This window comes from Bufo gargarizans, chromosome 4 (genome assembly GCF_014858855.1).
Source record: "Bufo gargarizans isolate SCDJY-AF-19 chromosome 4, ASM1485885v1, whole genome shotgun sequence".
Classification (NCBI taxonomy): Eukaryota; Metazoa; Chordata; class Amphibia; order Anura; family Bufonidae; genus Bufo; species Bufo gargarizans.
The window spans coordinates 452083016-452095336 of record NC_058083.1 but is presented as its reverse complement, the minus strand read 5'-3'; the positions used below and the strand labels follow the sequence as shown (position 1 = coordinate 452095336).

General features: G+C 44.4%; 1 protein-coding gene across 1 annotated transcript in view; it reads left to right on the top strand.

Annotated features, from left to right (window-relative positions):
* XPO1 (exportin 1) overlaps positions 1-12045 on the top strand; it is an 82992-nt gene extending 70947 nt beyond the window's left edge. Inside the window, exons 18-25 of the mRNA XM_044289459.1 lie at positions 461-644; positions 746-852; positions 7067-7261; positions 7651-7819; positions 8629-8763; positions 9355-9514; positions 10244-10340; positions 11012-12045. Coding sequence (XP_044145394.1) covers positions 461-644; positions 746-852; positions 7067-7261; positions 7651-7819; positions 8629-8763; positions 9355-9514; positions 10244-10340; positions 11012-11158 — 1194 coding nt within the window. The 3' untranslated portion in view covers positions 11159-12045. The remainder of the gene's footprint in view (positions 1-460; positions 645-745; positions 853-7066; positions 7262-7650; positions 7820-8628; positions 8764-9354; positions 9515-10243; positions 10341-11011) is intronic.
* The last annotated feature ends 276 nt before the right edge of the window (positions 12046-12321 follow it).

The window sequence follows — 12321 nt, the reverse complement described above, 5'->3', positions numbered from 1 at the left end:
CTTGTCTGCATATTCTAATGCGGTTTCTCATCTCTATATGTGCTGCCAATTCATAGAAAAAAAAAAGCCTCTTTTATGTTTAACATATTAGCCCCATTGGTGTTACAAAGTCTCATGGCAATGCATTTGGCGCATGCACTTCCATGGGACTTCATGGTCAGGTGTGGGTACATTCACACTGCCTGGTCCTGTCAGTCAAAGCTGTTGGGGCCTCCGACTGCAATGGCAACGTATAAAGATGGGACGTAGAGCATTAGCATGTGCTGGGAAGTGCATGTCTATCTAAACATTTTCTTATTTTTTATTATGGCCTATGCCAAAGCTCTAAGTGTCACTCCTCAGAATTTGATCAGGTGCAGTGTTGTCATGAAGTTCTGTGTGTGGGTCTATTTTTGATTCATGGGGCAAATAAAGTTGAATTCTAGAATCTGCAGCTATTTTTTTTTGTTCCCTTTTATAGAATGTTGATATCTTGAAAGATCCAGAAACGGTGAAACAACTCGGCAGTATCCTAAAAACAAATGTTAGGGCATGTAAAGCGGTTGGTCACCCTTTTGTTATTCAGCTTGGAAGGATTTACTTGGATATGTTAAATGTGTACAAGTGCCTAAGTGAAAATATTTCTGCAGCTATTCAAGCAAATGGTAAGCTTGACAAATTTTCAGTCTGTTTTTTTTGGAGTGTATCGCCCATTAGACATGGAAGTCATAATCATAATTTTTTATTTATTTTTTCATCTTTATAGGTGAAATGGTCACAAAGCAACCTCTGATACGAAGTATGAGAACAGTAAAAAAGGAAACTTTAAAACTGATTTCCGGCTGGGTGAGCAGGTCTAATGACCCCCAAATGGTAAGTATATCTGTGTTTACTTTAGGCTGTATAAACAGTACAAGTAAACAGTTTGCTGTAACCTCTCAGCATAAAAATGCTATCCAGTCTACATGCATCGTATGATAAAGCAGAAAGAGCTGAGCCAACTGATTGTTTTGTGAGAAAAGATTCAGTAAGAATTATTGACTCACCAACACCCATACAGGGAATGTTGTCCATACATGACTCCTAAGCACAGAAAGAACTTGGATTTCAATCAGTACGTTACATACAATTTATATGCAACTTTCTCGTTAATGGCATTGGGGGACACGGTACCATGGGTATATGCCCAGCTACCACTAGGAGGCACTAGATAACAAAAAAGTCTCCGCCCAGGTTTGCTATACCCTCTCCACAGCACTAGGCTGTTCAGTTTTAGTCTAGTGTCCGTAGGAGGCAGACATGACCTGCTCTTTTTTTCACAGGTCCTGTTGCATTTTATTTTTTTTCCTTTCTTCTGCAGGTCTCGACCTGCTGCAGGATGGGGCTCCATTGTGGCTTGCCACTTTAGTTGCTCTACCTGTGGGCGCTTACTCGGGTACCTCGCCGGTCACCCAGTCCCCATTGACTGCTGTGGCGCCCGAAGTCATCGGACGGTGACAATTTCCCCTGTGTCCCTGTCCCAGAGTTACTGGGGGTCCTGGGTGAGGTCCCCTATCGTGGCCAGGGGGTGGGATCCACCTTTTTGGAGAGTCCGGGGTGCTATTCCGCTGCCTTTAACCCCTTCTCCCCCAAGTGGGGAGGAATTTCTCCCTAAGGGGGGGCACACCCAAAGGCTCCTTTTCTCTTCTCTTCTCCCTGGCCATTCCGCTTCCCTTGCCGCCTCCCCCCATCCACTCCCCAGCCTCCTATCTACTTTTAGTCCCCGGCTTTCCCTGCTGACTTCTGCATCCTTTCTGACATTTGGATGTTTGGCCATTCTTTTACCAAATCCAGACTGCTGTACTTGCCCCTTCTGGGACAGTGTTATACAGTTTGCTGGTCACTACACTTGGGATGGTTGGTCACCCATGGCCGATGTTTCCTTGATTTTGTCTATTATTGTCCTTAGGTGGTCCGGTTCTTTGGACCCTTCTTGAGCCCCTGTCCAGGTAATCCTGCTTGGAGTCCCTGACCCCCCACTCTTTCTTAGACCATCCAGCTGGCCGCTCCCTTCTGGGGAAGCTACCCATGGCATTTTGACCGCTCAGGCTCTGTATAACTGCTGCTTCTTTGGGCTCGGTTTGGTCCTTTTCCCTCCTGGGTCCTCATAGGTTGTTGCCTTGAGGCTTTCCCCCGTTTGGAGAACTGTTCCTCCTTAGGCTGTTTGGAGTCCTCTCCTTCTACTCCAATATTTCGTTCCTGTCTCCTGACCGTTACCTAAGGTCCCCCCCCCTTCCTCCGGGGGTTGGCTGTTTTCTCTGGCAGATAGAGGTTTCCACCTTCTCATATGGTGTTTCTCTTTTCCCGCCTTCCTTGCTGTGAAAGGAGGCTCGCTCCCTTTCCTTGTGAGTCTGTTATGATTTCTCTCAAGCGTTTAGCCTCCAGTGCTTCTTTGTTTCCTCTACCCTTGCCTTTACCTGTGGTTGACCACGGACAGGCCGTGTTTTTGGTCTGAGACACCTTAGATGTTTTTTGTTTTTTCTTTGGTTGAGGACTGCTTTCCTTTTTACAGGCATTTATCTCCTGCCAGGCACCCTCATAGTCTATTTTCTCTTGTTGGGTCTGTCCTCTTAGGGCTTGTCCTCCTGGAGCTTCCTTCCATATGCAGAGCGCTAGGTCGTTGGTCGTTATCAACAGACGTTGCTGTGCTACTTTCCTGCTTCCTCAGGGGGAGCCCTGGTTCTTCTTGATCCTTCCTCTGGCTCTCTAGTGCACTCTTGGTCAACTCTTGTTTCTCGCGCATGGTACTGTGTCCCGCCATTAACGAGAAGAAGAGAATGTGATCCTCAAAGGAATGTACGAGATGGCCAGACAGGAACCAAAGATGGTGGATCCACCGTACGCAGTAAATGGAGAACGTGAGTACAGTGTCACCTGAGAGAGAAGGAAGTGTAGACACTCTCACAACTAGGGAGAACTGCTTGTATACTCCGCACAAAATACAGGGGTCGATACTCCACAAGGAGGAAGGGGTTGTGGAATAACCCACAGGTGCAGTGTCCCCCTGGTAGTAAAATTATTACGCCAAGAGGAGGATGGTAATGCTACTAGATTTAAGTATGCAGATGCCGTGCCCACCTATAGAAGGGAGAGTCCTATGGGAACGAAACAATCCAGTATTCGTACAATTACTCTGCCTGCGGAGGGGGTAATGCAATAGGCACTATGGCATCCGATGGAGGTGCATTACTTTGCCTAAGGAAGGAGGGTAATGCCACAGTCTGTACAGGAACCAGTGGTAGTGAAATTACTCTATGGCAGGAGGATAATGCTACAGAATGTACAGTACCCAGTGGAAGTGCAAATACACCCACTATGGAAGGAGGGCCATGTTACTGGAAGAAAAGGACCCAGTGGTAGTGTAATACTCCGCCTATGGAAGGAGGGAATGCTATAGGGCATAAAGTATCCAGTGGTAGTGGTATAAATTAGCCTATGAAAGGACGGAAGTAGAATAGGATGTGCAATATCCAGCGGTAGTGGCATTACTCCTCTTGAAGGAGTATAATGTTACTGACTGTCATCCCATGGTGGACAAAGAAGCCGGTGCAAATACCCTGCCAAAGAAAAGAGTGAAATGCAGAATGAATAGGAGCCAGTGGTAAGTTTAAATACCCCGCCTCAGGAAGGAGAGTAATGCTATAGGCTGTACCGTATCCAGCTGTAGTGCCTCACCGTGGGAGAACCACCTCGAGATCATGGCATCTCACCTGCTAGGGCTAAGTATAGGGCTGTGAGAACCAGGCCCAGAGAACCGGAAGCTCGAATGGGTTAAGAACCAGGCCCAGAGAACCGGAAGCTCGAATGGGTTAAAAATCATTAAAATTACATACGGTCCCAATGACTAATCAGCCTTCTCCTTGCAGAGCTGTGAGTGTGGTGCCTCGGACATGAGGCTGCCATGTATTTACACAATGCGCCAGCACCGAGAGGTTTAGGCTGAGTGTTGGAGCAGAGCTCAGAGGGCCGCTGGTGTAGTGGGGACCTGGGCACAAGTTTTGCGCCCAAAAGCACAGGTCCCGTCCCCTTTAACCCTCCGGAAAGATGCAGCCCAGTAGGCCGCAGAGCCAGGGCCTTGCGTACAGGCGGGGCTGACCAGAAGAGCCTCAGGCTGGAAAGCTGATGGAGGGAGCGGAGTGCCAAACAGAGGAGGCTGGGAACGGCAAAATGATGCCCAGCAGAGAAAGGCAGCTGGCGCCTGCTGGGAACGCACTGTTTGCAGGGCCTGGTGGAAGGCGAGGGGGCTGGGGACTGGAGGAGAGAGCGATTTACTCCATCTGTGGATATGCTGGAGGCCCGCTCTGTTCTGTCCCCAGAGGGGGGACACAGTTGTTCCAAGGAGGAAAAAAAGAAAGAGAACAGCAGACCTGCAAACAAAGCAGGAAGGTCTGCTTGGACACCAAGCTAAAAACTGTTTTAGCTTAGTCCCTGTAGGGAGGGTATAGCTTGAAGGGAGGAGCTCACACTTTTGTGCTTAGTGTCGCCTCCTAGTGGCAGCAACTATACCCATGGTCAAACCTGTTCCCCCAATGATGTGGATGAGAAAATGCTTCCGTTACCATAATGCAACCGCATGCATCCGTCATGAACGGATCTGGTTGTATGATGTCTTCTATAGCCATGACGGATCAATCTTGAACACCATTGAAAGTCAATGAGGGATGGATACATTTTCTATGGTCAGAGAAAACTGATCCGTCCCCATTGACTTACATGGTGTCAGGACAGATCCATTTTGCTCTGCATCACATCGTGGACAGAAAAACGCTGCTTGCAGGGTTATTCTGTATGTGATGGGGACGCAACCGAATGGAATGCATTTTGGTGCATTTCGTTCAGTTTTGTCCCTATTGACAATGAATAGGGACAAAAATGAAGTGTTTTCTTTTGCTATTGAGATCCTATGACTGATCTCAAAAGCAGAATTTAAAACGCTAGTGTGAAAGTAGCCTTAGACACCTCTTGGGCATCCATCAGCGGCAGAAAGGAACACATTTTCACGCAAAATAGGCCTTGTGCACAAAAAATGGGGAACTTTTTGGCGCCACTCCTTTGGTATCAAACATTCCTGAAAAGTTTTGCCAAGTTTATCATGCCATGTATTTATTAATACTAGGGATGTCCTGATACCAGTATCTGGACCGATACCGGACATTTGCACGAGTCAATGCAAATGTCCCCGATACCACTGCCGATACCTGTGCGCCGCTTCTAAATGTGTCTGTGTCCATCCACGGCCTGCCCCTGCGTCTCGCACAGCAAAAACAGCTGCTTCTTGCTCCCAGTCTCCGCCCCTCACCCTGATTACCAGCGGCCTCCGCTGTCCCCGGCTCCTCGCATGTTTAAGACTCCGCCCACAGCCATCCAACGTGACCAGTTCTGCATGTGGTGTCTGGAAAGAGACTAACACCCACCCCCCCCAATGTTCCCGATGACTCCACCCACAGACATCTGATCTCCGAAACGGAGCACAGGAGCAAGCCAGCTCTGGAAAAGCCTCTCCAGAGTTCAGACACCCTCCGGCCTCCTCAAACAGAGTTTGCCTGCCAGTAGTTTTAAAAGTTATAGGAACCAACCCTAGTAAGTGTATAAAGCTTAGTTAGAAGATTATAACCAGCCCAAGTGGTCACAGAAAGAAATAAAGGTGTTGTGTCTGTCTTCTATGGTCCTTCCCTTCCTGCCTGCGAGCTGCACATTGATCTCTAAAAGCAGGCATTAGGGCAAGAAGAAATATGCATTACTGTATGAGGGAGGGGCTTCAAAATTGTTGTCCTGACTCCTTACAGTATGTCTCCTTGTGGCCCCCATACAATCTCCTTGTGGCTGCCCCCCATACAGTATAACGTCTCCTTGTGGCTGCCCCTCCATACAGTATAACGTCTCCTTGTGGCTGCCCCTCCATACAGTATAACGTCTCCTTGTGGCTGCCCCTCCATACAGTATAACGTCTCCTTGTGGCTGCCCCCCCCATACGGTATAACGTCTCCTTGTGGCTGCCCCCCCATACGGTATAACGTCTCCTTGTGGCTGCCCCCCCATACGGTATAACGTCTCCTTGTGGCTGCCCCCCCATACGGTATAACGTCTCCTTGTGGCTGCCCCCCCATACGGTATAACGTCTCCTTGTGGCTGCCCCCCCATACGGTATAACGTCTCCTTGTGGCTGCCCCCCCATACGGTATAACGTCTCCTTGTGGCTGCCCCCCCATACGGTATAACGTCTCCTTGTGGCTGCCCCCCCATACGGTATAACGTCTCCTTGTGGCTGCCCCCCCATACGGTATAACGTCTCCTTGTGGCTGCCCCCCCCATACGGTATAACGTCTCCTTGTGGCTGCCCCCCCCCATACGGTATAACGTCTCCTTGTGGCTGCCCCCCCATACGGTATAACGTCTCCTTGTGGCTGCCCCCCCATACGGTATAACGTCTCCTTGTGGCTGCCCCCCCCCATACGGTATAACGTCTCCTTGTGGCTGCCCCCCCCCCCATACGGTATAACGTCTCCTTGTGGCTGCCCCCCCCCCCCATACGGTATAACGTCTCCTTGTGGCTGCCCCCCCCCCATACGGTATAACGTCTCCTTGTGGCTGCCCCCCCCCCCATACGGTATAACGTCTCCTTGTGGCTGCCCCCCCCCCCATACGGTATAACGTCTCCTTGTGGCTGCCCCCCCCCCATACAGTATAACGTCTCCTTGTGGCCTTTTGGTTGGTCAGTGGTCACAAAATACATGTTAAAATTGGTATCTGTGAGTACTTAAATAAAAAATATCGGTACTCGTATTGGGCATCCCTAATTAATACAATATGGTGCAGTTTATAGCATTTTGCTATTTGCTACATTTTTCCTGTGAGAATTGATAAAACTGTAACCATAATAATGTAGATTCATCCTGCTGGATCCACCACTGGATGTATAGTGTCCATCTCGTGTAGTTTGAAGAAAGAAAAAGCTTAATATGAATTATCATAATGAGTGTTTTTTTTAGTGTGCCAGACACTAATCGTATTGGTCTTAGGTGTGTTAATTTTTATTTTTTGTGCTCAGGTTGCTGAAAACTTTGTCCCCCCTTTGCTGGATGCTGTTCTTATTGACTACCAGAGAAATGTTCCTGCTGCCAGGGAGCCTGAAGTACTTAGCACAATGGCTACTATTGTAAACAAGCTTGGAGGCCATATTACAGCTGAAATACCTCAAATATTTGATGCTGTGTTTGAATGCACATTAAATATGATAAATAAGGTATGTGGAAGGATTTCTTTGTTGCCGCAACATTCTAGTGTTTGTTTTTTTGTTTGTTTTTTCTCTCCCATACTTCATTTGCTGGGATTTTGATGTTATCTCAGTGGTGGTCCAACTCCTCACACAGCCACCAATCAGCTGATTGATGGGGCCTTTCTGGCTTTACAGGGCACAGTTCTGTAGACTTTCTAGTGGCTGTGTCTGGTACTGAAGCTCATAGGAGCTGAATTCCACTCAGATGAACAGAGCTATACTGTAATATCGGGGTGGGCAACTACAATATTGTCAGAGCTGTACATGGTAAACATTGAAGAAGCATGCAGTGTAAATGTCACAAAACTGTCAGTATTGAAAAAATTCACTCCTGTTATGTTTTATATGTTATCCAGGACTTTGAGGAATATCCAGATCACAGGACAAACTTTTTTCTGCTCTTGCAAGCTGTAAATTCTCACTGTTTCCCTGCATTTTTGGCTATTCCGCCAGCACAGTTTAAACTGGTTTTGGACTCCATAATTTGGGCATTTAAACACACAATGAGGAATGTTGCAGACACAGGTATTTGAAGATCAAAAGAAATCTGTTGTTAAAGGGGTTGGTTCTGATAAGAAAAAGGGGATCAGTCAGCACATCCCAATGCGCAGGTGCACGTTGGCATGGCTAGAAAAAAAACACAATGCAACAGCACTCTGCAAACACCTGCCCACCTATTTCTTACTGCACCTGCTAAATGCAACCCCCACTGCCCATGGTGTTGGCATGAAAAGAGTGGGTGGCAGCATTGACTCTTCAGCCATAGTTCCAACATGGTGGCGGTCACATGATTTACCTGCGTTGACTGCCCCTTTGACGCTTATCTTCTCTGCTGACACTTAGTGGCATATTCTCGTGTCTGCGCAATCACTGAATGCTTTCAGGGCCACCACAGTACAGTGGTCCCTCAAGATACAATATTGATTGGTTCCAGGACGAGCATTGCTTGTTGAAACAAGCTTTAGTAAACGATTCCAAAGCCCCAAAATGTCACCCAAGATGAGATGATGAAGATTTAAGGAAAAATGGCAGATGACTAAGACAGATGAAACAAGTCCTTACCTATCAGTCAGGAATAGATGATAACTAGCAACTAATACAGTTATTTTACCAGAGAAGTAGCCTTGACTAGTTGGTTCGGAGTCTGAGACATTGTTGAGTGTAGTTTCAACTTACAATGGGCCAGAAAAGACCTTTTTATGTTGAAAATATTGTATCCTGAGGCCATTGTATCTTGAGGCCATAAGTGGACAATAACTTTAAGAATTAGTTTTGGTTATTAGATAAAAATCTGTATGGTGCATTTTGCTAACTTGATCCACTGTCGTTTTCAGGATTACAGATCCTATATACTTTACTGCAAAATGTTGCTCAGGAGGAGGCTGCTGCACAGAGTTTCTATCAAACATACTTCTGTGATATATTACAGCACATCTTTTCTGTTGTGACAGATACCTCTCATACAGCTGGTAAGTATTTCTATACATTGCCACTTATTTATCTTTAGATGGTCTAATTGGGGTACCTGTCTTTTCATAAAAATTTTGACCATTCATAGTGACATGTCATGAGATTTAATTAGTAAGACCCACACGATCCCTGCAACAGTGGGATAGAAGTGCTTAGCTTAGTGTGCTACTCTCTCCTCTTTTGAGTCCATGCAGAGTAATGTACAGGTTGATGGAAAGTCATGTGTCCTTATGCCACTGTGCTTGACTTAAAGGAGAGCTAATCAGAGCAGAATGGGTACAGTGCTCAGCCAAATGCTTCTGACCATTTATTGAATTCATTGCTGGGGTTTCAACACTCAGACTGCCACTGAAAAAAACATCTACCATATCCTTATGACGTTTCATAAATTGATAAAATGACAAGATATGCAAATAGTAGTTCAGATTACCAGCAAATATGCTGGGATTCAGCCGGACTAAATCCTCTGCACGCAACAGTTTTTGTCCGGCTGATTCCCAGCATCCTCTACCAGATTGCTGTCCTGCGCATGAGAAAGTAGCCTAAACAGAATGCTAACATTAAACAAAATCGGTTATTTTTTTTCATAGGTTTAACAATGCATGCTTCAATTCTGGCGTACATGTTTAACTTGGTAGAGGAAGGAAAGATAAATGCAGCATTAAATCCTGCAAATCCACCAAATAATCAACTATTTATTCAGGAATATGTGGCCAATCTTCTAAAATCTGCATTTCCTCATCTACAAGAGTAAGTGATTCACTTAAAAATCATATTTCAAATGTTTTCATTTTAGGTATTTATCAGAACTAATGGATATAAGGGTTAGGGCCCTGGGACAGAACTGAAGCCGCTGTGATGTGAAAATTGCAGTTTGCTAAGTTGATAACCCTTTCCTGACCTCTGCCATTTAATGTACAGCGGAAATTGGGGTTTTAAACATTTTGCCTGCTCAGGAGCCGAGCGATCTAAGTTTCTGCTGTTTTAAACAGCAGACATCTGGAGCTGATGTGTCTGATCGCCGACCAAACTGATCACTAAGAAATTTTACCCTCCGATCCCGTGGACAGTCGTGACCATGGCATCGGAGACGCTCACCCGTGCAGAGATCAGGTTGCTGATGGTTGGAAGGCTTGAGGCTACAACAGCAATAGTTCTTGTGGAACCCTGCCTTTGACTCTATAGGAACATAATGAAACTTCCATAGGCTGCAATGGTAACGCATTGCAGTCTATGGGACAAATGATCATTTACCTCTATGAAATACTAGGACTGTAACAGGGAGTGGTTGTAAATACCTGCTTAGCTAATCACTGGCTGTAGTGTTTTTTTTTTTTTTTGTTTGTTTTTTTAAATGCCCCCCTCCAGAGAACCCCTTTAAGGAACTCAAAGCCTAGAAATGAATTATAAAAATGGGCAGGTCTTAGAATTACTATAGTGTAACTTAATGAATTGTTTTTTTATTTTTGTCCTCTTTAGTGCACAAGTTAAACTTTTTGTGACTGGCCTCTTCAGCTTAAATCAGGATATTCCCGCATTTAAAGAACACCTTAGGGACTTTCTTGTACAGATTAAGGTAAGCATTCTACATTTAATGATTCTGGCATGTTTTTGTGTGGACTGTGGATTTGAGATTCGGTGTCCTTTTTATAGTCATCATAAATTATATATTGTAGCTTGTTCAGTAATGTAAAATTTGGGTTGCTTGACTGCTTATTTTCTGCTTTTTCAATAAGTATCCTATGTTTTATAGTTTTAAGAGTTGAATATAAATAGAGATGAGCGAATTTCCTATTTTGAAATTCGTTCACACTTCGTTTGGTGATAAAAAGTGAGTTGCGTTATGGATTCCGTTACCACGGACCATAACGCAATTCTGTGACTGAATGCATAACTGAATGCCTTTTAGAGGCATTTAGTTATTAATTCCATCTTAATAGGAGTCCATGGGCTGCAAAACGGATCTGTCCCGTTTCCATTATGCAGGGGAGTCCTCTCCTGAATAACGGAAACAGGACAGATCTGTTTTGCAGCCAATAGACTTCTATTATAATGGAATGCCTCTAAAGGCATTCCATCATAGAATTGCGTTATGGTCCGTGGTAACGGAATCCATAATGCAATTCACCTTTTACATCCAAACGTAGTGTGAATTAATTTCATGAGCGGAAATTCGCTCATCTCTAAATATAATGTTTTATTCCGATACATCCATATTTACAACCTGTTCTTCTTATCTCTCTCCAGGAGTATGCTGGAGAAGATACTTCAGACCTGTTTCTGGAAGAAAGGGAAACTGCCCTTCGGCAAGCCCAAGAAGAGAAACACAGAATACAGATGTCAGTTCCTGGCATACTTAACCCTCATGAGATTCCTGAAGAAATGTGTGATTAGTTTTTAGAAGCCAAGTTATGCCGTCACTGTCCCTCCTCCCACTGAACATTTGGTTTTGTTCAGGATAACATCACTTTGATTCTTGTTGACCAAAATGATGCCAATTTGTAAATTATGTCACCTAGTGGCCCTTTTTCTTATGTGTTTTTTGTATAACAGATTTTCTGTGAATTTATCCTTCCATTGTTTAAAGCTTTGGTCATCTTTAGGTTTGCATGACATAAAGAATTACGTTTTTTTTTATATATATAAAAAAAATTCTCCCCCTTTTGTGGCTGTGGGGTTAAGGGCGGTCAAATTTATTTAATATAAGTTTATTGCTGCAAAATAGTTTCCTTCACCCCTATAGAAGATCCATATTTTTGATTGAGTTTTCTCTCTGGTGGGTACTGCAGCATAGAAGTAATGTCATTGGAAAAAAAAAACGGCTTTCGGAGACAAGTAGGGGATTGCTGCATTCTCTGAAGTAGTGACAGAATTATTTTGAGTTGAAGTGGGTTGGATTAACTACATCAAGTTGAATAGACTTTTGCAGCAAGATCATGTGCATATCATCCCATTGTAAAGCAACTATGGAAAGTATGGGAACACAGTACAGTTAGTTATTTTTACACAATTTTTTTTGTTTTTGTGTGTGCTGTCGCTTTGTCGACAACAGCTTTTTGTTTTCCTCAATGAGGAGTGTTGCTCATTTGTGAGCCTTCATTAACGAAAAGTGAAATGGTTAAAAAAAAATATTTATCCTGTTAGAATAGGCTTGCATCTTTTTAACAACTCATAAAACTCTGGCTTTTGAGATGACTTGTACTAATTTACATTGTTTACCATGCTGTAGTGCTTTAAGAACACTACTACTTAAAAAGCAAAATAAACTTGGTTTACATTTATTTCTCTGGCCTCTAATCTTTCAAAGGCGATTGAGAATTACTTGGCGTCCACTAAAGAGTGCCACTTTGACTGTTGTAATTAGATCTGTTTCTTGACATTATACAACATATGTAGCACCTGTTCTTAATATATAATCTAGAACTTCAACACAGTTTGTCAGCAGATTTGTACCTGAAACTAGCTGACCTGTTCCATGTGCGCTTGGCAGCTGAAGGCATCTGTGTTAGTCCCATGTTCATATGTGCCCGCATTGCTGCTAAAAATTATGTTTTAAT